Source organism: Fusarium subglutinans (genome assembly GCF_013396075.1).
Source record: "Fusarium subglutinans strain NRRL 66333 chromosome Unknown NRRL66333_c0000137, whole genome shotgun sequence".
NCBI lineage: Eukaryota > Fungi > Ascomycota > Sordariomycetes > Hypocreales > Nectriaceae > Fusarium > Fusarium subglutinans.
In genome coordinates this window covers 15,901-41,293 of record NW_023502200.1, presented here as the reverse complement: position 1 = coordinate 41,293, position 25,393 = coordinate 15,901, and the positions used below count along the sequence as shown (strand labels likewise).

At 48.0% G+C, this 25,393-nt stretch overlaps 7 protein-coding genes across 7 annotated transcripts; 5 read left to right on the top strand and 2 right to left on the bottom strand.

Moving 5' to 3' along the window:
* Nucleotides 1-188: 188 nt before the first annotated feature.
* FSUBG_9173 (quinone oxidoreductase) lies at nucleotides 189-1,190 on the bottom strand (the record flags this gene model as incomplete). The annotated part of the gene is made up of 1 exon (XM_036687657.1): nucleotides 189-1,190. One exon carries the CDS (start codon nucleotides 1,188-1,190, stop codon nucleotides 189-191), a length of 1,002 nt encoding a protein of 333 aa, XP_036535315.1.
* Nucleotides 1,191-6,373: 5,183 nt separating this feature from the next.
* Nucleotides 6,374-8,158, top strand: FSUBG_9172 (monosaccharide transporter; the record flags this gene model as incomplete). The annotated part of the gene is made up of 3 exons (XM_036687656.1): nucleotides 6,374-6,859; nucleotides 6,912-7,372; nucleotides 7,423-8,158. 3 exons carry the CDS (start codon nucleotides 6,374-6,376, stop codon nucleotides 8,156-8,158), a joined length of 1,683 nt encoding a protein of 560 aa, XP_036535314.1.
* A 1,349-nt stretch (nucleotides 8,159-9,507) lies between these two features.
* FSUBG_9171 (cystathionine beta-lyase) lies at nucleotides 9,508-14,627 on the bottom strand (the record flags this gene model as incomplete). Its single annotated transcript, XM_036687655.1, has 10 exons — nucleotides 9,508-10,533; nucleotides 10,579-10,835; nucleotides 11,264-11,642; nucleotides 11,709-11,781; nucleotides 12,190-12,381; nucleotides 12,540-13,087; nucleotides 13,181-13,521; nucleotides 13,966-14,003; nucleotides 14,086-14,226; nucleotides 14,389-14,627. The coding sequence occupies 10 exons, from the start codon at nucleotides 14,625-14,627 to the stop codon at nucleotides 9,508-9,510; spliced, it is 3,234 nt and encodes a 1,077-aa protein (XP_036535313.1).
* A 1,288-nt stretch (nucleotides 14,628-15,915) lies between these two features.
* FSUBG_9170 (beta-1 2-xylosyltransferase 1) lies at nucleotides 15,916-18,518 on the top strand (the record flags this gene model as incomplete). Its single annotated transcript, XM_036687654.1, has 3 exons — nucleotides 15,916-16,218; nucleotides 16,271-16,702; nucleotides 16,758-18,518. 3 exons carry the CDS (start codon nucleotides 15,916-15,918, stop codon nucleotides 18,516-18,518), a joined length of 2,496 nt encoding a protein of 831 aa, XP_036535312.1.
* A 1,097-nt stretch (nucleotides 18,519-19,615) lies between these two features.
* On the top strand, nucleotides 19,616-19,939 carry FSUBG_9169 (uncharacterized protein; the record flags this gene model as incomplete). Its single annotated transcript, XM_036687652.1, has 2 exons — nucleotides 19,616-19,683; nucleotides 19,738-19,939. The coding sequence occupies 2 exons, from the start codon at nucleotides 19,616-19,618 to the stop codon at nucleotides 19,937-19,939; spliced, it is 270 nt and encodes an 89-aa protein (XP_036535311.1).
* A 1,973-nt stretch (nucleotides 19,940-21,912) lies between these two features.
* Nucleotides 21,913-23,499, top strand: FSUBG_9168 (benzoate carboxyl methyltransferase; the record flags this gene model as incomplete). Its single annotated transcript, XM_036687651.1, has 4 exons — nucleotides 21,913-22,085; nucleotides 22,300-22,421; nucleotides 22,479-22,527; nucleotides 22,575-23,499. 4 exons carry the CDS (start codon nucleotides 21,913-21,915, stop codon nucleotides 23,497-23,499), a joined length of 1,269 nt encoding a protein of 422 aa, XP_036535310.1.
* Nucleotides 23,500-23,720: 221 nt separating this feature from the next.
* On the top strand, nucleotides 23,721-24,674 carry FSUBG_9167 (uncharacterized protein; the record flags this gene model as incomplete). Its single annotated transcript, XM_036687650.1, has 1 exon — nucleotides 23,721-24,674. One exon carries the CDS (start codon nucleotides 23,721-23,723, stop codon nucleotides 24,672-24,674), a length of 954 nt encoding a protein of 317 aa, XP_036535309.1.
* Nucleotides 24,675-25,393: the final 719 nt, after the last annotated feature.

Genomic DNA, 25,393 nt, shown 5'->3' with positions numbered 1-25,393 from the left:
GGAGTCCCGTTAAAGGCCCCGTCTGCTGTTTCTGCATCAATATGGCATTGATAGCATGTAACAAGGTTGTCACTAGACGGCTTACACTTCACAAACGTAACGACAGTCGCAAGCAAACAAGCACATTACTGTAACATAGTCTACAACTAATAACAAAACGCCCGCCCATGGTATCACGAATCCCGTCCTTACTCAACATGAATCACAACCTTGCCACCACTAGACCCCTTCTTCAAATGCTCAAAAGCCTTGTCCGCCTCCTTGAACCCAAACGTCGAGTCAATCACAGTCTTGACTTTGCCCTCAACGAGCCAATCCCTCAGCTGATCCAGATCCTTCTTCTTATTTGCAGTGGCATACGTGGCGAACTTTGCCTTTACACCGCCCAGAAACGAAGGTCGCACCAGGTTTGTCGTCAAGCTGAGGACACTCTTGGCTGAGACGTGACCGCCCACGAAGACAAAGCTGCTGCCGGGGAGGAGGAAGTCGTTTGATGAAGCGTAGAGATTGGGCGGTGCGTCACCCACGTTGTCGACGCAGTGGCTAAAGACTTGGCCGCGCTTCTTGAGCTCAGCGATGACATCGCTAGTCTTGTAGTCAATGATATCATCCGCTCCCAAGCTTCTGCACAGATCTGCTTTTCCAGTTGAACACGACACGGTAACAGAGCATCCCAGCGCCTTAGCAATCTGAATGCCCCAGAGTCCAACACCGCCCGAACCACCATTCAAAAACACCTTATCACCACTCTTGACATACGGCGCAATAGTCTGATACGCCGTCAACCCGGCGGTGCCCACACCAGCAGCCTGGTCCAGATCCAAGCTCTCCGGGATAATCGTATACCCCTCCCTATCGCAGACCGTATACTCCGCCAGCGAGCCCCAAACCTTAGTCGGCGACGCTCTAGCGAGCACGAAATCGCCTTCTTTCGCATCAGTCACGTCTTGTGCGACGGAGACAACGTGGCCGCTGAGATCCATGCCTGGGATCTTGGGGAAGGATGTTATCAGGCGCGATGCGACGCCGAGCTCGCAGACTTTGTAGTCGGCGGGGTTGAGGGCTGCGCGGGAGACTTTGACGAGGATCTGGCCGGGCTTGAGGGTTGTTGGTTTGGGGATCGTGGTGAGGCGGAAGACTTTTTCCATTGGGCCTGGATGGGCGACTTGCCATGCTTGCATTTCCGCCATGATTTCTGTGTAATTATGTTGTCGCGTCAAGATACTGAGGAGGGAGGATGAGGCTGTTGATGGAGTTATGAAGGATGAAATCACATGGAATAAAAGTCAATGACATGCGATATGATATACCTTAAGTATCAATGACGTCTTTTGGGAAGCGGCGAAAATAAAAATTGTCAAGAGTCTAGTGGAGATGCCTCGGCTCATGAGTCGGACGAAAGACCAGAAAGGTTATCAGCCCGATCATTATGGAGGTATTTATATACAGCGTATCATTTAAAGTTTGCTATTCAACGCTGGGAGGGCATTATTACGCTCGTTGCATTCATGTCATTCGATCATGTTCAATCCCCTTGTGATGGTCCTAGGGCGTCAGATGAATAATCACGATCGACTACGGAATCAAATAACAACCGTCGAGGGGATTGTTGCGGGTAGAGTTTTTCGTATTGGGTTGCATTGGCGGAGATTGAAGCTTCGAGGGGGTTCGAGGGCGGAGTTTTTGTGTCTGCGGAGTTTGAAGAGATACATCGAGGTTGGACTACCAATTCTCAAGATATGGTCTGTATTCAATTTGGTGATGTTTTGAAGCATTATGCAACTCATACCACTTGGTGAGCTTGCGCTCTTCCAACAACCTCTGGTCGATGCATTTTCCCAATATCCGCAAGGGTTCAATCGCGAATCTCGAGTCAAACTGCATCGCCATCGTGTATAAAAATTGACACTCGTCAACAGTAACCGTTGACACGGCCCAGCCCGAGGTCGGTCCGCTCGTACCCAGCCTGCTGGTTGATGGCTTCAGACCCAGGATAACGGTACACACCCAGCGCCGTGTTCGTGAAGGCGGCGGTTTATAGCCGCTGCTTCAGAAACGGCGTGGGGTGGTCATGATCGGGGATCTCACAATCTTGATGGGGAGATAAGATCATGGTGTATGAATGGTCGTGGCTTGAGGCATCGTGAATGGCGCCGCGATCGAGGTTGGTGATGGCGACATCCTCAGAGAGCGGTCGCCGAAGCAGTAAAAAGAAACGGGCGCGCGTTCATTGCCCGAGATCGCATCCACTGCTGCGCGCAGTTTTGTCTGTAGAAAGTCAGTTCTTGAATGATGAAAGGTAATAGAAGCTGTCCAATGAGGCTACTGGTGCAACAGCTGCATGAGACAACTTATCGAGTCGCGATACCGGAGCTATTGAACGAGCTCCATCTGTGCGAGATCGGGCTCGACATCGATGAATTGATCATCATTTCTGGTGACTGTGGATGACAGATTTCGCTTCTAGTCAGAAGCTGGAGTCCGATCGATGATGCTTACTCACAACCCCAGATCCCCACGAAAACCCAACCCTGCAGATCTAGGGTAACTTGTAGCAATCACATTTCATCAGTAACAATAATCGCCAAACCGTTGCATTGTCACGGATCGTCGCTTTTTTCGTATGTTACCCTATAAAATCTAGAGATCTTCATCTAGCCATGTCAAAGCGGCGGTCGCCATTCATGATATGATGGGATTTTCGCATGCACACATTTGACCGTTGGCAAAACACACGACACATACATGCAGCTTGTAGCATCGAATTATCGTTCAGACCAAGCCGGAAAGAGCACGGAGCTCACTATCACGAGACCTTGTAGCTGATATAAAACAGGAAATAGATATACAGTGCATCTGGGTAGAGCTGACGATCTTGGCGCGCCAAGGGAGAAGTCAATTCTATGGCTGAAAGCATAATTGTAACTCTACTGCTATGCTACCCTTTCTTTCCTACGGAAGTACTCTACTGATTGTTACCCTATGGACCCATGAATCTGATTCTGATACTCGACACGGTATTGGACAGTTGCTGGTGAGTCAGTGACGGATGTCTTGGCCGTCTGAACCGAGACTGATTCAACGTTGCGTTTGACATTTAAAGCAAATAGACGAATCATGGACAGCAGATGGAATGTTGCGGGGAAGAAACGAGATGGGATGGGATGGGATGGTGTGGATGGGATGTGGCAGCGTCGATCAGCAGGCGTGGACCAGCATCTGAGACAAAGTGATGGTTGTCCTGGGTAATCATTACAATTGAGACAGGTTCAAAAATCTAGAACGAATCATCCCAATTTGCAGAGAGGATCAGTGCCGTCAGAGGCTTTCAACTAAGAGGTTAGCTGAACAAGTCTGATGACTTGCTGGAATCCAACGCCACGACTGATGAGTGAGCAAAAACGAACGATGCGGGAGAAGGCTGCATTCGGAATACACATCCGCGTGTTCGGAAAGACGGCTATTTAGAAATTCTCGGCCGAGTATTCTAAATAACCATAGTTTATACAGAATAAGAAAATTCTTTCTTTTTTCTCCAGTCACGAGGAACCCCGGAGTTAGGCGTATTTTAATGAAGCTGGGGGAATCTGACACGATGGCTTCAGAGTGAGTCCGGCCGAGGACCCACTTGGATCAGAGGCCAATTGATGTGAGCCCAGGGGTAGAGTAGGTCTCTTCGGCAAAGCTCAGGGAGAACTTCAAGACTCCAGTTTATATGGAGTTGGTATTTGCTTGGTCAACATTACTCTATCTCAATTATCTGGTGTCTGTTCTCGTGACCCCATATTATGGAAGGGTCGAGTTAATACAATGGATCGACTCCGAGGCCACGGTTCAGATCATGTGGTTGAAGCATCGCATCTACCTTACCTCCCTCCCTATACCAGTATCTCGGTGCAATATCAAGTGTAACTTCACTCCGCCGCTGACCTGCTTTATCTCCAATACCAGATGGTAAATGCACCAATACAAGATGGGTAACTAATTTACAGAGCCCAACACCAAGGTGGTAATTGCGGCTGTTCAAATCCAGTATGTAATGCTTTCCATAAAATACTAGACCCATTCGCGGCAACCGTTTACGGCTCGTGTGAGAGCGTTCCTTTGAGTTCTCTTACGGAAGAAAACGCTCTACGTATTACCAAGATCGAACCGCGCACCCCTGCTTGCTCTTGAGTGGTGCGTCCTGGCCCTTGACGTTTCGGGCCGGAAATTATGCATGACCGTGACGATTCGCGGTGCTCGTGACGATAGTGGCTTGTTCTTCCTTCACCAACATCACATTTGATCAAAGTATCTAATTATCAGCTGTGAAAAGAAGTTCTAAAGGATTCAATCAGTCCTCGGTGAAACGGCGATTCTCCCCGCAGCGTTCGCTTGGGCTGAAAATCCGGAGATTCTGGGGTCAGATGCATGCCACTACAAGGCATCTCGGTCGCCGACTCGGAGGCACTCGTTGACACTTTTCTCTGGGGGAAACCCATCAATTCCCCAGACCAGAACCAGAAAAAAAGTGAGGTCTCATGAGTGGGAAGGGGAGAACGCTATTACCCCAAAGTATTGGGTTGCGCGGTGGTGAGCTCGGTCAATTACAACCCATCCATGCAGTCGGAGCAGCAGGGGCGTAGCGTCTCGAGTACCACCGAGAGTCGCCCGTGGGACCCCTTTTTTGTATTGTATTCCCTTTCTGCTGGGTACTGCAACTGTCTTTTACTGGGTGCAGCTTGTAGAAGTGTGGTTGAATTTCCCCGCGTCGGGCTTCTGGAGGGCTGCGAGAGACTGCCGATTACTGGCTGAAGCTTGAAGAGTGTGTGTGTGATGGGAAACGTTAGCATGGCATTGTTGCAGATCTGGTTACAGTGATCAGCATCAAGATAGGCTTCATTCAACCTCGCAATTCAAAATCTACTATACATTTACTGAGCTAATCTCCAAATTAATTCTTTTTTCGTAATCGTTACCACGATGCCATTCTTCCCATGGGTTATACCGCCAGCTTGGTTAACCCTCTTTCCAATAAAGTCCGTTCCCGTCTGACTCGAATAGATTCCCACGCTCTAGAACAACTTCCCTTCTCTCGTAGAAGGTCCCGTGATGGAAGAACAAGCTCGCACGCGCGCAAGGAAATAAACGGCCGGGCGATTACTCGGCGCTTCTCCCTGTAGACCCAGGCCCGTTAACGTTATGGGGTCTCCAACCGCCGCCCCCTCCACTGAAAAACCACGGGCAAGGTAACTGTTGGGTCCTTTTTCTTTTTTCTGTTCGGCCTTACTTCGTAGCACGCCCTCAGCAAAGACCCACGAGATTCCCCAGACCAGCCCAGATCAAGATATTGGAGCGCGTCAAGTTTTTCTTTTCTTTTCGTGATGGATGATTTTTTTTAATTAATTGAGTGAGATCGAAATGCACGTGTGCTTGTGAGACGGTGACATGTTCACCACATGATTTAATTGTGGTACAGAAAAGTCTTGGGCTTGGTGAGGCGGTAGACGGGTATCTGATTAACTGTCACTGATTAGGTTGTTTGTTGACGATGCTGTTCATTCAGTGTCATTTATATGGAATGCATGCATTTTCACTTAGACGCCCGAAAATCGAATCGTCAAAGTTTCTCCGTGTTTTTGCCATGTTTTTCCTACCCGCACCCCACTACCCGAACCTCATGGCATGGCATTCTTCTGCGGCCGCCTCCGCACTTTTGCTTAAGGCCCAGGGGGCGTGCACACAGCGTGGCAGCCCCTCCCCCCCTGTTCCCCCATTTACCGTGCCCCATGGGCCCCCGGGACCATTTTTAGTGTCTGGCCCCCCCTAACCAACTACGCTACTCGCAAAGCTCCGAGGTCATGGGCACTGTCGCGCCAAAGAAACTGTAGACGCGCGAGAAGTGGTAGGATCAGAGGAAGAATCTGGATGCTCGTGAACGGCCGATGGTTGCCAAGTTTACCTTAGTTACCCGAGTAGGCAACTTGTAACCTTGCTGCACCCCCCTTGTAGGTAGTTGTACCACTTGTGAGGAGTCAGGTCCTTGACCTTGTTTGGATTAGCTGCGATGGGTTGGGCCAGCTTACAGCAGTGTCAAGGTGCATTGGCATGGCATGGCATGGTAGCTCTCATCGGTTCTGGTCTGGTTTGGTAACAGAAAGACACACGAACTGCAGGCACATCTTCAGTTTGCCGTCTGAGATTAAATAGACCCTGTTCCCCCCTCCCTCGTACAGACTCTCTCCTCCTCATCACAGCTCATCACTTCAACAACACAGCTTGTTTCACATCCTCTCTCCTCCTGTGATTGACTTCACACAAATAAATACCCTTCCCCCCCTCATTCAATCTTCTTCTGCCTGGTTCACAAAAAATAATACAAAACCTCAAAATGGGCGTTGAAGATCACAACGAGGAGCGCCGCGGCTCCGTCGCCCTCCAGACTGCCGACAATGTCGAGCAGATCGAGGCCCCCGTCACCTGGAAGGCCTACCTGATGTGCGCTTTCGCGTCGTTTGGTGGTATCTTCTTCGGCTACGATTCCGGATACATCAACGGTGTCAACGGCTCCAAGTACTTCATCCACCAGGTCGAGGGCGCTGGTGCCGACAGCCTCAGCGAGAGCCATACCTCTCTCATCACCTCTATCCTCTCCTGCGGTACCTTCTTTGGTGCCCTCATCGCTGGTGATCTTGCCGACCGCATCGGTCGCAAGTGGACTGTCATTATTGGTTGCTTTATCTACGCTATTGGTGTCGTTATTCAGATGATTACTGGTCATGGTGATGCTCTTGCTTGCATCGTCGTCGGTCGTCTCATTGCCGGTGTCGGTGTCGGTTTCGAGTCTGCCATTGTCATTCTGTACATGTCTGAGATTGTAAGTCCAATTCCTCTTCACACTCACTGCCTTGACAACACCATGCTAACAGCTTCATCAGTGCCCCAAGAAGGTTCGCGGTGCCCTCGTCGCCGGCTACCAATTCTGCATCACCATCGGTCTCCTCCTCGCTTCCTGCGTCGTCTACGGAACCGAGAACTTCGACAGCATGAAGTCCTACCAGATCCCCATCGGTCTCCAGTTCCCCTGGGCCGTCATCCTCGGCGGTGGTCTCTTCTTCCTCCCCGACTCTCCCCGATACTTTGTCAAGCGTGGCCGCATCGAAGACGCCATCGACGCCCTGTCCAGAGTCCGAGGTCAGCCCAAGGACTCCAAGTATGTCCAGTCTGAGATCGCCGAGATCGTCGCCAACGAGGAGTACGAGCGCCAGATCATTCCCTCTACTACTTTCATCGGCAGCTGGGCCAACTGCTTCAAGGGCAGCCTCTGGGATGGCAAGTCTAACCTCCGCCGAACTATCCTCGGTACTTCTATGCAGATGATGCAGCAATGGTAAGCTTCCTCGTCATCGTCAGAACCTGATCACCACTAACAATAACCAGGACCGGTGTCAACTTCATCTTCTACTACTCTACTCCCTTCCTCCAGTCCACTGGTGCTATCAAGAACGTCTTCCTCATCTCTCTCGTCTTCACCCTCGTCAACGTCTGCTCTACTCCTCTCTCCTTCTGGACTGTTGAGCGATTCGGCCGCCGAAGCATCCTCCTCATCGGTGCCTTTGGTATGCTTGTCTGCCAGTTCATCGTTGCCATCATTGGTGTCACTATCGGCTTCAACCACACTCACGCTTCTCCCACCGCTGATGAGCCCGACCGCATGATCGCCAACAACATCAGCGCCGTCAACGCCCAGATCGCTTTCATCGCCATCTTCATCTTCTGGTTCGCCTCCACCTGGGGCCCTGGTGCCTGGATCGTCATCGGCGAGATCTTCCCCATCCCCATCCGATCTCGTGGTGTCGGTCTCTCCACCGCCTCCAACTGGCTCTGGAACACCATCATCGCCGTTATCACCCCCTACATGGTCGGTACCAACCGTGGCAACCTCAAGTCCTCCGTCTTCTTCATCTGGGGCGGTCTTTGCACCTGCGCCTTCGTCTACACCTACTTCCTCGTCCCCGAGACCAAGGGTCTGTCTCTCGAGCAGGTTGATAAGATGATGGAGGAGACCACTCCCCGAACCTCTGCTAAGTGGCGACCTCACACCACCTTTGCCCAGACCATGGGTGCTGGTGATATCAAGCACGTCCCCAAGACTGAGCACGAGGACCACGTCTAAAGATTATGAGTCTTTTTAATTAACAGTTGCTGCTATTGACGAGGAGGTTGTCTCTTTTTTATTATACCTGAAAGCTGGAGGGTCACGGTGGTGATCTGGGGAGGAGAAAGTACATGAGCATAATGTGTAGATATCAGAAACAGACTGAATATCGATTCAACTTTATCAACTACCTTTGCCTTTGTGATGTTTCTTGCTTTTGATTTCTAAACTTTCGTATCTTATTCACATTGTTGCACTTGATCCTCGTTTCTGGTTCCTCAGTTGTCGACTTACATGTTAACTACCTAGTTACTGCCCCGACATCGCAATAGCAACAACAGCAATCCATAATGCTATCTCGTTCCTCCAGCGCTCAATTGGCCCAACGGACGCCATCGACGGGAACTTGAATAAGCCTTCCGGCATTGAAATCATCATACCGCGACAACACAGAAGCTACTCCTCAAATATTCCTCACTTCAGGCAGTCGAGCCGCAGTAACAACACCCCCATCAACGGAGACTTGCAGGACTGCAGATCAAGAAATCAATCCCAACAGTATATACAGTGTAAAGTCTACTATTCTGAAGTTCAAATAAACTCATTTGGGTGTGTGGAAACTATCTTGTGGTGCGTTCGGATGACCCGGATAGATCCAGCCAAACGGATGCTTCGGGCGTCAAGATTGGATCAAGATATGCCCAAGGAACGAAAGTATATGGAGCGCGAGATGCGACGGGTTTTAGTCGGTCTTGACCAGGTGATCTGTGCTTGCTGATACTGGAGGATTACGAGATTGTTGGTTTTCAGAGTTGGTGATAGAGTCATGACATGCAGACCCATGCGAGAACTGGAAAGAAGATTTACAGAATTTTTTTCTTGGTTCGGTCATCCGTTGGAAAAGGATGTCTGAAAAATCGGCTCACAAATATAGACTGCTCAGTTAGTTGATTGTCCGTGGATAATTACTGCTGGCCTCGTGGAGATGAGCAACACAAACATCTGCAACTACTGGTCTCTATACGAAGGATTCGGAACATGAAGACTATGATAGTTTGAAATCCAATAGAGGATAAAGGAGGATAAAGAAGGGAAACAAGAAAGCTCAGGCCTCGACCACAAGCGACGAACAGACTTGGGTGAGTATAGTCTATCTTCAGGAGGCACCTACTGCTTTTGAAACACTGATCTCAAGCCTGATGGTGCTTTCTTTCTTACTAGTTAAGGGAAATAAAGTACATTCCGTGATCTGGAACTGGTAGATTACCTGTCGTATCTTCTCAACCAATCAAGGAGTGCATATATAATGGCAGCTTCATAACTCTTGGGCATGAACTTCAAGTTTACGCAACGTCATATTTCATAATTCATGGAAACTCTGTCAACAAAGCCTCAAAAGCCTGCATCAAATCTCCTTTCAAATCCTCCAGGTCCTCCACACCCGTGCTAATCCTCAACATCCTCTGATCCTCCCCACGGCTCGACATAGCACGCCACTCACACAAGCTCTCAACACCGCCTAAGCTAGTAGCATGCTGAAAGATGAACAGCTTGCTCGGTAACCGCTTCGCATGCTCTGGGTTCTTCAGCCATAGACTGAACACGGGGCTGTGACCACCTGGCATTTGTCCCTTCAGCCACTCCGCATCATGTTGGATGGATGAATGTGCAATCTTGTGGACTATACGGCCGATGACGGATGATGAGTCTGCAAGACCGGTGTTGAGCCATGATACCAATGCTTCGGCGGTTTGGGACTGACGCATCACTCGTAGGTGAAGAGTTCGCAGTGATCGAATGCCCAGCCAACCCTCCAGACTTCCCATGACGTTGCCTAGCACCATTCGTTCATCCCTCAATGTCTGCTCCAACCCGGACTTAACTTGCTGCGGAGAAACAATGACAATACCACAGAGCATATCAGAGTGACCCCCGATATACTTCGTCCCACTATGCATGACCAAATCCGCGCCAAACAGGATCGGATCCTGCAAAGGCGGCGGCGCAAGCGTAGCATCAACCGTGAGCAGCGCCCCCGCCTCTTTAGCCTTCTTACTAAAGAACGCAAGATTTCTCGCTTCACCTGTTGGGTTCAGTGGTGTTTCGATATGGATCATATCCCCTGGCCCCGCTTGATCGAGATCATCAAGAGAAAGCTTCTTGAGACCGTTGAGCTTGGTCATGAGCTCGATTACAGCGTGGACACCGTGATAGCCATCGGAAATAAAGATTTTCTTGGGGTTGATGGCGATCAGCATTGAGTGGAAAGCTGCGACGCCGCAGGAGTATGACACAACCGGGTTTTTGAAGAGGGTCTTGAGGACGATTTCTAATCTGCTGTAGTTGGGGGCTGTGTAGCGAGAGTAGACGTGTGAGTCGAATGGAGCATTTGGCTATCAATGTTAGTATTTTTGAGTAAGGGTGAGGAGGGTAAGTACATCGTCGTTTTCCATCTCAACGAGATCATCGGGGTTGCGGGCATAGCGATAATTCACAGCCGAGTGAAGAGCCGGGGCGATGGCCCGGTGCGGACTGACAAAGTCATCTGCGTGGACTGCTTGAGTTGAGAAGTGGAATTTGGGCAGGGCTTCGGAGTGAGCTTCTGCTGTGAGGACGAAGTTGTTGGATGCCATATTGAAGGTATCTGTTGATGTTCCGGTGATATCGGGATCCTCTTTGTCGCTCAAGGAGATTACTGACTCTTTTATAATATTTCATTTTTTCCGGATCTCGGTCGGATCGTCGGCCGGTATATAGATATCTACTATGTTATCTTGTCAAAATGGCTGCGAGCTAATGTCATGACATTGAAAAGGGCGCACAAGTCTCTCGGTCCGACACCGGAGTTCGGTATCATGATGTTTCTCCCACTCAACACTCGCAATTTGATAAGACAAAAACATAGTAAACTCTGCCCAGTGGATCCGGAGATCTTATTACATAACTATCCAATTACTCATTGAATAAATTGCGGCCCAGAGATACCAGGTATCCAGTGACCCTCAGCTAACCTAGAGGTTAGACCTCAAGACCTCCAGCTCTGCCTTTGCCTTAGTATACAACTCCTTGAAAACCAGATCTTCTGAAATCGCCATGAGTCAGCACGATGACAAAATGGTCTACAAAAAAGGAAAAACGGCACAGAACATTCCATATTGTCCAAGGAAAAGATTCGCGATTTAAAATCAGCCTGCAGATTGTACTCGATCAAATACACAATGGAGGAGAAGCCATGGGCAAGCATGAGCATCTGTTCCTTGACGTAGTTTTCCAATAGTTTCTCTTCTTTCATCGAGAAGTATTTGCTCGACTGAAACCCGTTTTCCTCCATCATCTCCAGGTCTTCCGGTTTGAATCTGAAGACTCCGGCCCCGAATTGTCGGGAGCTCGTGGACACGTCCCAGAGAATGGGGTTGTTGTAATCGATGCAGCATATATCTAACGTGCCAGTGATTTTAGTCTCGGGGCTAGTGAACTTGCGCTCAGCTAGGGAGAACTTTTGCTAGGCCGCTTTGTATCTGTGCTCCCTGTCAGCAGCCAGATACCAAAGTGAGTCAACTTGCCTTACCTTGTCATGAGGGAGTTGGTCTCGGATGTCCCAAAGACCAAGTTTTCGAAGTTCTGGCTTGTGGAGAACCCTTCTGGACCGCCGTCACTGTTAATCTCTCCTCAGGCAAATAATGCCTCCCCAGGCAAAGACTGAGGATTGACACCTAAGTCGCAAACGTCATTGGTGGCGAGCCTTGCGTCGTATGCAACAACATATCGATGCTTGCAATCATTCAGAGAATAAAAACTTAGGTAACTTGGCATAATTTAGGATAACTTTTGCTAAGTTTGCCTAAACATCCTACATCAAGGTCTGATGTTTTCTTCTTTCCCAAGGCATGCCAACCTGACTTGAGGAGTAACCTCACATACCGGACTCGGGGTTAAGGTTCACACAGAAGTCAAGGCGCATGCTCAATGATAAACTTGACAATCAATCGCAAGGACTCAAGAGTTTGGAATTAAAAGGATAATCGGAGAACAACTAAACCACCTCTCACAGTTTTACCTTGGGATCCTCCTCAGCAGGTCCTTTGCCCTCGGTATCATCATCCTTGATAGCCATGAACTCTCCGGGGCAATATGTAGCAGCCCACATTTGCGCCAGCATCTTCTGATCGCTATTCTTGAGATAGTAGTTGATGGGAATACCAAATGTCCCTGTGTAGCCTTTCCCAAATAATCCTCCAGGGCTTTTATCATGGAGTTTACATCAAGAACCTTGATCTTTTCCCCGTCAATAGTCGCCAGAGCACTCAATGAAGCCTCGGTCTTCTTGCCCTGCATCTCAGATGCTTGGCCAGTCGTTAGTAAAGCTTCAGCCATGGACTAAACGGAAGATAGATCTGACGAGACTCCATTCTGCATAGCAGCAACATTTGCCATGTTGGAACTAGGGTCAAACTCGTTGAACTTGCTGACGGCGGTTGCGATGTCGTGGGCTATCATTGAGGGGATAACACCCATTGACAGGACCGTGACGTGAGATTTGATGTTCTGCTGACTGAGGAGATTCTTCACGTTGCTGGCGAAGTTGGAGTCTATGCCGACTTTACCCTCTGACTTGGCGAACCAAGCACCAACGTTCATTGTGGGCTGCATCTGTGAGGCAGTAGCCTCCATGGACTCGGAAGCAGTCGAGGACGTCGTGTTAAGCACCTGGACCATGCCAACGAAGCTAGATCCATAGGCAACGCCCGAGATAATGGAGAACTTCTCCTTATCCTCCTGGCTCCCGTTCATCGGGCAATTCATCATGCTTAATCCACTGGTGGAATCCAACTTGCTCCCAGGAAAGAGATGATTCCAGACCTTGATAGCCTTATCGACGTGTAGCACGAAAGACGATACGATCGAAGCGTTTTTGTGAGGGCAACTCACAGATAAAACAAGTGTGACCTAAATACTGTGTGAACTGACCTGACGACTGACCTGTCGACAGGCGGAATTTCCAATCCTCATCGACTGTTTCGCCCCGAACACACTACTCACAGTCCCAGACACATACGACGCAATTTGCGCGCTATGAGCCGCAGAATTCTGCGAATTCGAATCAAACGAGAAATACTGAACATCCATGTTCATCGTATTATTCGCCAGCGTACTGGTTCTGATCTCACAGCGCAGATAATCAACAGGACTCTCGATCTGCTTGTGCACAGAGTGGATGTCCTTTCTTATAGCGGTGATATTCGGCCCAGAAGCCATTTTGGCAGTGACGTAAGCGCCTGCTGCCGCTTCGACTGCAATGTTGAGCTTCTTGCGCTCTTCGTCGAGAGAGTCGGTGCCGACGCCGAGGTTTTTGAGCTCGGTTTTCCAAAGATGCCCAAAGTCTGACTCACGCCCGTCAAATCATGTAAGGCGCGTGATGTGAGCATCAGCAGTGGGAGGGTCTATCAAGTGATCGAAACACATGTGACACTATTGGACAGCGGCTCCCAGGCTATAGGGAGAGATTCTTAGGTACATGTTCCTAAATTCTCTTTCTGACAGCGACATGAGAGATTTATTGGGGCTTTAAGAAATAACTTGTTTTAACAAGATAGGAGCCGACTTAGCACTGATAAGTTTTTACAATGTCTTGGTCTTGACGTCACGTAATGGTTCTTGAGTGGTAACAACACATTCAACAATACCATGTCTCAAAAATGGCTTCCTTCACTAGAGGTCAAGAAGTATCTACTATATGAATGAAGACGAGGCATTGAAAAAGTTCCAAGTGCAGTTCGGCGTGTAAAACTCGTGCCTGGTACGAAAGCGGTACAACTAAGACTGACTAATCTCTTTGCCACTGCATATTCCCATGTCTTGGTTGCTACCTTGGACAAGTTAGCATTACAAAAAGTCCACATGGTAAGGAAGACTTGGCTGACCTCAACTCGTCGCTGGTAGCTTACTTGGCAAGGGCAGTCTTGATCTCGACGTGCTTAACAGCTCTCATTTCCTGACCCAGGGCAGCGGCACGACCGGGGAAGTCACAGTCCGAGCCCTGATCCTCGCAGCACCTGTCGAATCCACTGAGATGCTCAGATATGGAACTAGCTTTGCAGTCATTACCAGAGTAAACACCATGGTAATCGTTACAGCACTTGTGAGTTGCGCCGTTGTTGAGATTGCCATTAGTTCCGTAGCACTTGCAGGCCTCCCCAGAGGAAGAGAACAAGCCAGCGATGCTGGGAACAACGAACTTGGAGAGTTACATGTTGGTAGAGGAGAAGAAGAAGAAGAAGAAGAAGAAGAAGAAGAAGGAGAGGAGGGTAAAATATTTGATAAAAAGGTTCTGAGGCGAGAAGATGATTGTTAGTTGATCCTGAGAGCGCTGAAGAGAAGGCTCAAAGGGGCCTTTTATACACTTGTCTGCATCGTTTCTTCCGTCTTTATCATAGTATCGTCTACTGGCCAGAGTACAGGCAGTTGGCTTTGTTGGTACCGACCACATAGCTGGTTTAGTACATTGTTGGTTCAGTGACTGTATTGCCTGTTGGTTGTGACCGTGATCGTGCAGATTTACAACAAAGGCCTCAAGGGTTGTCGGGACTAATGAACCAAGAAATCTGGATGATTTACATAGTATATTGTTTGAAAGTCCATGAGCTACTCAACGGAATCTGATATCCATCACACTCATGTTTTCTCCCCTCCAGTAATGCCGCATCCTATTCTCTCAAAAATAATCACAAACACAAAGGAGATTTCTTGCAGGAAGAGGGCCTCTTGGTTGCGACGTTCCCTGGCCCTCAGAGAGCAACCGTGGGACTAATTACTAGCCGCAATAATAAGCTTTAGCTTGAATATCAGCTTTGCAGATCAAACCTTGAACCCTGTAGACTTGGTCCCAAGCCAGAATGTCCAGCCCTCGGGGGGAAATAAAAGACGGGCCTGGAGACTAACTATTCTATAAGGACATCTACTAATTGCTTATTGTAATAAAGAGTATATAATATAGAAATATCACTATTAAATAGAGGAAATCTCAGTAATAATTATTATATATATATCTATATAAGAATAAATATATTGTATTTTATTATATATAATAAAAGTAATCTTATCAAAGTATTCAGGGCCTGTATTTTATCCCCCCCCTAGCCAGCCCATGATGAAGGTTCCCCAGTCCGGCTGTTTCGGCAACGAACAAATATGATATGCAAGTAAAGATGCAGTTGAGAAGCAAAAAGAAAAGCTTAACTGGGATATTGAGGGAACGCTCCAATCGGACCAGCGCAGACTGATAGCTCCAATGAAAGCCCCTGTACAACAGGCGAATCTGATTGGATTTCCCAATACGGCCCGTACCTTAGACGAAGGTATTCGAACTTTTATCAGACCATGTCTTAGTTGCAGGGCACAACCAACACAGTTTAGCCCACATTGGAGACATCCGGAGTCCCCAATTGGCGCTTCTTCCTCGCTATGACTACAGAGAAGCACTCAACCAACACAACTCAGTACTTTTGAGGACTAAAAGTTCCAGACATTTGACAGAACCAACAGCGTCCGTGACACGAGCTTCTCACTACTGTAATTGGATGCTCACGGCATTTCGTTGCCGTGAGCTGAATGCACATCTAAATGACACCTCATTACTGTTCAATCTGTTCTACAGTCAACACTCGTTCTTTGAGCCATTTTGTAAACTCTTTGATACAAATCCGCAATGCCATTTGGCTCATCTGTGTATGCACGAGTACGACTAGCTAGGTTCCCTCCAGAACCCCCCTTCAACAATGATCATCCCACGAGACTTTGACAGTAACCCGCAAACTTCAATTGCGTTGTCTTTGCTTCTCACAGTAGCAACAAGCTACCTCTTCCACCGAGAGGACGAGCTCTTGTCGGAGATTATTTGTTGGGCATGCTTACCGATGATATTTGGGGCCAATACCTTGATAGCACATGCCCGTGTAGATTCACCGACCAGACCCGAGACTCGGCATACTCTTCCCTCGGTATTGCCACTGTGGGCTGTTGCGGGTTGTCTTTCCATCGTATCCGGATGTCGAGCTGAGGCCGACAGCTACAAGCTCTTAGTATGTTTAACAGCATACCCTGAAAGAAGCTGATGCTCACAGAAATGCGTAGCCTGTACTGACCCCCTTGCTCCTTTGGACGGAGAGGGGCCTGAGTCGTAGCGCTCGGGGGCGCGAGACCACGGACAATTCAAAGTTAGCCCCCTTGTGCAGTAAGCTCTGGTTAGCAGCACTCGTTGCAGCTCTTTTGGCATTGGTTCTGATTGACTGGAATTACTCTGGGCTTGCGCCTTCTGGAGTTGCGACTGGCGCCTCTTTCATCGCCTATGTTTCCTTTCAATCAAGACCAAGGGGCGGCCGCTCCTTACCTGACCTGAATCCCTTCGAGGAGCATGTCTACTCTCTTGCACCAAGAGTGACTGGACTCCTTTTAGTTGGTAGTATTGCCAGAGTATCCATCTTTGGTCTTCCACGTATTAGTCCCTTAAACGCATTATTTCTGGGACTGGTAAAGGCACTTTCCTGGCGATGTGTTGCCAGCGCTGTATGTTGACCGTTTCCTCTCCATTAATCTATGGCCTTCTAACTTCCAAGTCAAGGCTCGTCACACGTCATGGGCTCTTCCGACTATGATGGCCACATTTGGTCTTCTAGCAACGCGCGATCCGTTCGAGTTCACATTTGAGAGCCAGGCATTGTTTAACGCTATATCTGCCTTGCTTTGCCTTGGCCAGATTGCTGGTTTCGTCCCAAGACAGATACGCCCAACGCGATTCTTGTGTTCCTGCATTACGCTACCGATAATACCCTATGTAGCCAATATCATGGCTATTTGTCACGTTCGAACCGACGCTCGAACCTTCACCGCGGAGACACCACATCCAGTCATGGCCCTGTACAATAAAGCACTGAATGAGTTCGAGAATCAATCTAGAAGGCAATCCAGGACCTTCGAGGCCGCGTCGCATAGCTATCAGACCAAATATGGTATAGAGCCGCCACAAGGCTTTAAGGAATGGTACGACGCTGCACGCTCCAACGATTCACCATTGGTCGATGCGTTCGACTCCTTGTATCAGACAATATCGCCGTTCTGGAGGGTAAGCGGCAGTCAGGTCCTCGATGCCATGCATCAAGCGAAAACCCTTCCTGGAAGCGATTTGTGGCTTTGCACATTCTCAGGCACATCTTCGACAGCAAAATGCAGTCACTCCCATCGTACTTTTGACAGGCATATCACGCGAATGTTCAACAATATCTTGGCCAATTTCACTGGGCTTCCTGATGTGACATTTCTTGTCAATCACATCGATGAACCTCGTGTTATCTATCAGCCTTCTCCCGAAGCATCTGCCCCTCATGACCTCAGGATAACTGTGGGAGATCGTAGTCGACAACCTATATGGGACTCGTTGACCAAGAGCTGTGGCCCTGAGAGAGAAGTAGAAGTCCAAGACAACATCAATACCTTGGGCATCCCATTCGTGACCAACACCTCCTTAACCCAAGATCTCTGTCAACACCCAGAATACAGCGCCTCACATGGTTTCATGATAAGCCCCGTCTCGTTTCGTCCGATCCATGGCCTGGTTCCTATCTTCTCGACTGGCAAACTATCCACAATGAGTGACATTCTCATTCCGAGCCCAGCGTATATTGAGCAAGAATTCATTTACGACGAGTCAAGAGATGTTGATTGGGGCCGAAAAAGAAATAACCTCTACTGGGCTGGCTCGACTACAGGTGGGTTCGCGCTTGATACCCACTGGCAGCTTTTCCATCGACAACGATTTGTCGAACTCACACAGAATCTAAGAGCGACCAAATGTTATCACTACCTACGAATGAAGGATGGTGTCGCGCAGAAAGTCAAATCTTCTTTTCTAAATGGAAGACTGTTTGATGTCACATTCACCCGCATTTTCCAATGCCAGAGACAAGCCTGTAGGGACCAAGATGCCTATTTCAACACCAAATCCTGGGTTGATAAAGATGAAGCGCTCAAGTCAAAGCTTGCCTTTGATATCGACGGCAACGGTATCAGCGGACGGTATTATAAGCTACTTGCTTCCAAGTCGGCGCCAACGAAGCAGACATTATTTCAAGAATGGCACGACGATCGACTAATACCTTGGCTGCACTATATACCTGTCAGTCAAAGTATGGAAGAGCTCCCGGAGCTGGTCTTTTATCTCACCTCGACTGCATCTGGAAAAGAAATCGCGAGGCAGATCGCAGAGCGAGGTCGACAATGGCATGCTCGAGCATTCCGCGAGGTCGACATGGGTCTGTATGTTTACCGGCTGTTGTTAGAGATGGCAAGGCTCCAAGATCCTCAACGCAACACAAGTTGGGAGTAATGAATCTGGGGTAAATCTAGATTTGTGGAGTATGTCATAGATGTGTTATTTGCAGTTGAGGCTCATGGCTATCATTACCACTCAGAGACTATCACGTGAAGTAGAGACCAAGACACTGTAATAACCTATCAGCATTAAGTAGACACCTGCTTGCTGGGGACGGGTTAATCTCCGGTTCACGATGATGAAGAGAATTTGGGAAGATGTACTTGTAATTGTCTCTACTGGAAACCTCTTCCAACCGCCACGTTGAACACTACTCGGTGGTGGGCCGAAGCCTCCTTTTGCCCCTCAACCTTGAAATATCATTGCGTGTGTGAGGCGCGTGATGTGAGCATCAGCGGTGGGGTCTATTATCTCAAAATGACACTCTTCTCAAATCCATTCAGGCAGTATACTAGCTACCTAACATCTAGCACAAAATTGAATCACCAATCGTGAGACCTGTTCTCTTTGGGGTCATGTAAACATTAGCTTTCCCAGTATACAAGAACGCCTGAATAAGGACTGGCTATGGCTAAATTGTCTTGCAGACATCTGGGGCAATTGTGTTAGGTAGCTGGTATATTCCCTGGACTGATCATGAGTGTTATTTTCAGTTGATACACCCCACCGCTGATGCTCACATCACGCGCCTCACACGTCTTGCAGACATTGGTATAGTTACGTGTATTTAAGCCATTGGCTACAATTAATCTCCACCCCTCTTCCAACCGCCCAAATTGATAAGGTTAATAGTAAGCTTGTATTTCCGGACCGTCTACTTGACTGATCAGTGGCTCCAAGGTTATCCATGCTGTCAGAACAAACAATGAGGAAGCCACAACTCTCGCATCATGAATCATTGATTGTAATGCGAGATTTCAACTTGTCATTGACTGTAAATGCTCTGTTCAGATCCCAACTATTAAAGGAGCACATCTCCTCTACTCAAAGGCGCATAAAATTAGCATCAGCTGTCAGTTGTATCAACTCGAAAGAACACTCTTAAAAATCCAGTTCAGGCAGTGTTATCGCTCAGAGCTCATCACCAAAAGCATCACACTTCTTTCAACACACCTGATCTTCAAACCCAGCGCCCACTTTGTTGACCAAAAATGAAGTTCACACCGCTGATCGTGGTCTTGACCACTCTCCTCTCTTTAGGAGAAGCAATCGGAAAGACGTGAGTTAGATGTGTTATCTGCAGTTGAGACTTGTGGCTGAGAGCTTATATCAGAGCGAAATGGGCATGCGTCGACGATAAGGTGGTCATGGCGCTACTGACTAAAAAATGCTGCGAGGAGACCCGAGGCAAGTTTAGTGCCTCGGACGATGCCTGCAAACATAAGGCCAAGTCCAAGAAATGGGCAATGAAGAAATTGGAGGAAGTTTATACTTGCTGCTCGAAGGGAGGTGGTCTACCCGAGCTTGAAGAATAATACAGCATCTAAGAATGTTACTGCGAATTGAATCGTAAGTCTTGTGAGACTACAGTGGTTTATATGCTCTTTTTACTGACAATCTCATCTTAGGCAAACCTCGTCGAATGAACTATCTTCCCCTCTGCGCATAGCACTCTTTGGCGTGGTGCACAACGGGAGGTTGAACGGCGATGGTGTAAGGGGGTGACAAGGAATTGGGTCAGATCAAATTGTGCAGGATGGCAACCCTAGATAACTACAGGTAGCTAATAAGACTCTATTCACATGGCGGTATATAACGCCTTGAAAAGTGTTATGCTGTTCCCCTCTATGCTGTTCTCTTACCCCTCAACCTTATTATAGCAGAATAATGCCAATATTAAAATGCGTCACCGACCGCGAAACCTGTCTTTTTTGAGGCCAGGCCAACTTTGGTTCGTATGATAGTGAATAACTCCAGAATAAAGACCGGCTAAGGAATGGCTTCAATGCACCTACACATATTGCGCGTATTCAAGCTGTTGGCTATGATTCATCTCCATCCATCTCCTCCCCCCACTCAAGTCCATAAGGTTAACGATCGGCTGGCATTCTCGAACCATCTCCTTGATTCATCAGTGGCCATAATGCTGAACCTTAGACCGCCAGTACAAACACGTTGTGTTCAAACCATTTTGGACTCGTTCAACAGAGTTTTGTTTAATTGAGAACTTTATCCCGACTTCGACCGAATCTGGAACTCAGTCATCTGGGTATCTAGCTTTTCAGCCAAAAGCAAGATCGTAAGCAATAGTCTTTACGTCTGTGCCCTGGGGGCTGAAACCTCTTCTCACGTCAACCTTCTCACGGTCAGTACACATATAGGACGCGATCAGTCTTGGATAATGACTCATTGTAGAGCCTCAGTGGCCTGATTACACAACTTCACGGATCATCGAGTTCGAATGCGTTGCTTGGATCATAAATATAAAAGAGGCCCGTTTCCTTCACAAAGTCCAAGAACGAATCGTAATATAAGCATCAATTATTACATCTATCAACTCAAAGCAACATTCTCATAAACCCAGTTCAGTCAGTATACCAGCTACCTACACAATTGTCACTCAGAGTTCATCATCCAAAGCATCGCACCTATCCACATACCTCATCTTCAAGCCCAACCCTCCTTTCTTGAGCAAAGATGAAGCTCTCCCCTCTCGCCATCTTGGCCTTCGCGGCTCTTCTCTCTTCAGGAGAAGCATGTTTTACTAAGCCCAGCGCTCCCCGAGACACATTCGATTGCGTCAACAGGGGGTCCGGGGAGGTCGAACATGAAATAACCAAACGATGCTGCAAAATAGTGCAGGGCAAATATGACGACAAAGCAAAGACATGTGTCCTTCACCCCATGTATGATATCATGGTCAAGAAAGGCCGGCTTCGCATGACTATTGAGGCATGCTGCAGGAGACGTGGTCATATCAACCCTTACCCCCCCTTCTAATTGAATTGAGTCGTCCTGGAAGGATAATACTATGGATGAGACTGTTACTGCTAATCAAATCGTAAGTCTTGTCGAGATCGAGGGAACACTGGTTTAACGTTTTTATTGTTGATGCTCCGCTTACTGACCATCCTATCTAGGGGTCCTGCACAATGGGGACATTCAATGGGTAGTACGGAGTAGACATTGGGGAATGAAATCTTAAGAAGGGGAGTCGGGGTCACGAGCCGAGATACGTCTATGACAACAAGATGTCTTTCTAGTCCGAGAGCCATAGAACAAGATTTTCTCTTATAGGACTTATTAAAGATCATGAGGCTGCATTGTGATTTGTGCCAGAATAATAACAGCCTCTAAGAATTCGACCAGCTCCACTGTAAACATTGCCTCACTTATCAAGACTACTACTTCTTAGTCTATAAAGTAGGGCTAGACCACATTATTGAAAAAGAGAAATATTTAGTTTAGTTACGTCCTTGGATCAAGATATTTTCCCGTGTCTTTCATAATGGCTACGCAGGGAATCGAACCTAGAATCTTCCGATCCACTCTTGGACGCCGCGTTGCCATTGGGCTACGCAACCTGCATTTCACTCCTCACGAGCGAAAATTCGCCTCGACTGCTCCCCGAATGGCGAGACCGCCAATCAGTGCCGGTCCTTCCGAAGGATTCAAAATCCGGTGCCTTGCTATTTGACTTGGGAATGATATTGGATGGTTTGGGTGACTAGGAGGGTAAGCAGCGGGGTTGCATACGTAGTGCTTATTCGTGTGACTTTTCGCATCAGCTTGTCCGGGTTCGAAGGTAGTGGAATAAGTATAAAGAGAGATAATGCCTCGCCTTTTATTCCGAAAGGCTTGCTTTGGTGATTTATTGTTGATCTTGTGATTTCAGCATGGCTTCAGCTCAGAACCCTGTTCGCATTGCTATGCGTGATAAGCACTACAATGAACGCTCCGAAATTCAGAATGCGGCTATGAAAGCTGGTCTTGATTTGATCCCCAGCTTCTCGGACAGTAAGCAATATGCTAATGGTCTTTTCATCTGGCCAAGCCGATGCTGACTTCTGGTAGGAGACAATTTGGTAGTCGTTGATTATGGAACCGCTCAGGGTGCAAACTCGTAAGCCTGAAGCCCCGACTTTACACTTCCTCGCTGACATTCTCAAGGATCGAACCTATAAAGAAGGCAATCTCAACCTTGCCAGATGGAGCCATCGCTTCTCTAATCTTTGAAGATACTCCGTTCAACGACTTTGGAACCCTGGCAAAGACTGTCTCGGACAACTTCATCAACGACGACAGCAAGATCCAGATCGTGCCAAGTCTCGTCCCACTGGGATTCTATCAGCAGGTGGTCCCAACCGGACAAGCCGACATTGGCTTTTCCTGGTCCTCTTTCAACTACCTGGAGAATATTCCTTCTGTTAGTCTCGACGCAACAGCATCCCCAGCTGATTTTGCAGTTGCTCGTCACAAAGCACTTGCGGCAGCAGCGCATACAGACCTCATTAAGCTACTGAAGCTTAGGGCCAAAGAAATACGGAGCGGAGGATACTTCATTGCTGCTATTGGAGGACAAGCGCCTGAAGGGGAGAGTACGCCTTCGAAGCCAGGCTCTCCAGTCCTTCAAGCTGGATTGATGAGAATGGTCGGTGAGGGGAAGCTGGCATTGCCTGAGCTGATGCAGATGGCTCTTTTCCCAAGCCACGAGCGCACTCCAAAAGAGGTTCAGGCCGCTTTGAATGATGAGGCTGTCGCACCGCTATGGGAGGTGGAGTCTCTAGAGCCAAAGCTGATTGTCCAGCCAGCCTGGCATGCCTACCAGTACAAGATCAAGGCCAATGAGAGTGAGAAAGACGAAGCTCTGAAGGAATATGCTCGGATCGCTATTAATAACGTGGTCTCAGCTTCGGGCTGGTTCTGGGTCGACGTACTGAAGAAGTCACGAGGTCAACATTGGGATGGAGGCGAAGCATTTCTTGAAGAATTCATCAACATTACGGTTGAGGAATTTGTTACAAAGTTTGCGGACTTCAAGTTGGAGATATGGTATAATTACATCAAGCTCAAGAGAACTGATAAGAAGGCGTAGATCTATTGGGGCAATAGGGTAGCATTTAGTGAGAAACTCCATGGAGTTCTCGGAGTGGATGGCATCACGTCATATTGAGCATATCGATTAGTCAGATTCACCTCCACGGAATTCCATAATATCTAAATAAAGCATGACATAAACTCCTCACTTCAATACAACATTGCAATAGTTCAATCACTATCAATTCACTCCTTCGTCACTAAAATACGAGGTTCAACATGACGCAAATCGGAATCTTCCCCGCTTCTGGAGCCCTAGGCACCAGCACGTATACTCATCTTCTCTCTCAAGTCCCGAACGACAAAGTCACGCTCATCAACCGATATCCCGAAAAGGTTCCCAAGAAATACTTCGAGAACGGAACTACCGTTCGTCAGGCTTCTTATGAGTCTACCGCTGGAGAACTCGAGGCTGCTTTTGCAGGGATCGATGTACTGTTCTTGATCTCATATCCCAGCCATGTTCACGAATATAGGACGAAAGTGCACACTAAAGCACTCGATGCAGCGATTAAAGCTGGAGTAAAGCATATTTTCTACTCGTCGCTTGGATTCGCGTCGATTAATGAGAGTACTACCAAGGCTGAAGTCATGGGTGCTCATCTTGACAGTGAGGCGCATCTGCGAAAGATTGCGAGCGCGAAGGAGGGATTTACGTGGACGAGTATCCGCGAGGGTCTTTACAGCGAGTCATTCCCCATCTACACTTCATTCCTCGACCTCAAGAACCCCCCATCCAAAGTTCTCATCCCTCACGATGGAAGTGGACCTGGGGTTAGCTGGGTCAAGAGAGATGAACTCGGAGAAGCGACTGCCCGTCTCATCGCATCATACGCGAAATCACCATTATCATTCAAATACACCAACCAAATCGTCACTTTAACTGGCCCCAAAATCTGGACATTAGCAGAAACCGTCGAAGTCCTATCGCGCGCCGCAGGAAAAGAATTCAAGATCCAAGAAATCAGCGTGGACGAGTATGTCAACCTCCCTCAAATCAAAGAATACTTCGGAACAGAGGAGAAAGCGAGGACGTGGGCTACAGCATGGGATGCCATTCGCGCTGGAGAAACAGCTGGTGTAACAAACACGATGAAAGAGATTTTGGGAAGCGAGTCTGAGGATTTTGAAAAGACTATTGAGGAATTGGCCAAGAATCAGCGGTCAGGTTAGAATGTTGATGAATTGTTGAGGCTGGAAGGTGAGAAAAATACGAAGGCTGAACTTTCGTGGAACGGTAGATGCAATGAATGCACGATTGTTTCTATTTTTAGGCTGTGGATAGGCTATGTGTGACGTGGTCGAGAATTAGATCAGCGCCTCATTTGGCTTAGAGTTTAGCGACGAAATGAATTCATGCGACGCTGTATTTACTGTATGACCGCCTGCGAAATGCATTCTAGAAAAGCCTTAGAAATTGAAGAAACATTCCAGCTGACTTGCCTAGCTTGCATCTGTAGCAATGCCATGACGGTTGTAGGCAAATGATCCTTCATCCGCTTGCGTTCCGTTAGCCGTAGTGGATCTCGCATAGATCTCGGCCTACGTCAGTGGGTATTAATAGCCCATAGCAGCATCTAGTTTGTTCTGCTGTTCAATGCAGGGATATTCTACTGGCACGTTACTGGCGATCGTCGGCACATATGCCGTGCTTTACGAGATGGAAACCCATCATGTGTTCTCGATCTCGTATTGCGGAGGCAGTGAAGTGGCGAGATTTTTCTTTTCAGCTAGCCTCAGAATCTTGTGGCTGGAAAAAGAGGTGTCAAAAATAATTAGCGTAAAGGGCCACTAGGTCTGCTTAAACCTTTTTGTCATTGAGACTAGAGATCCTAAGTTTTTTCTGCCTGCCTGGGCGGAAGAATTTCTATGTGAAACGCCCGAAAGACCCG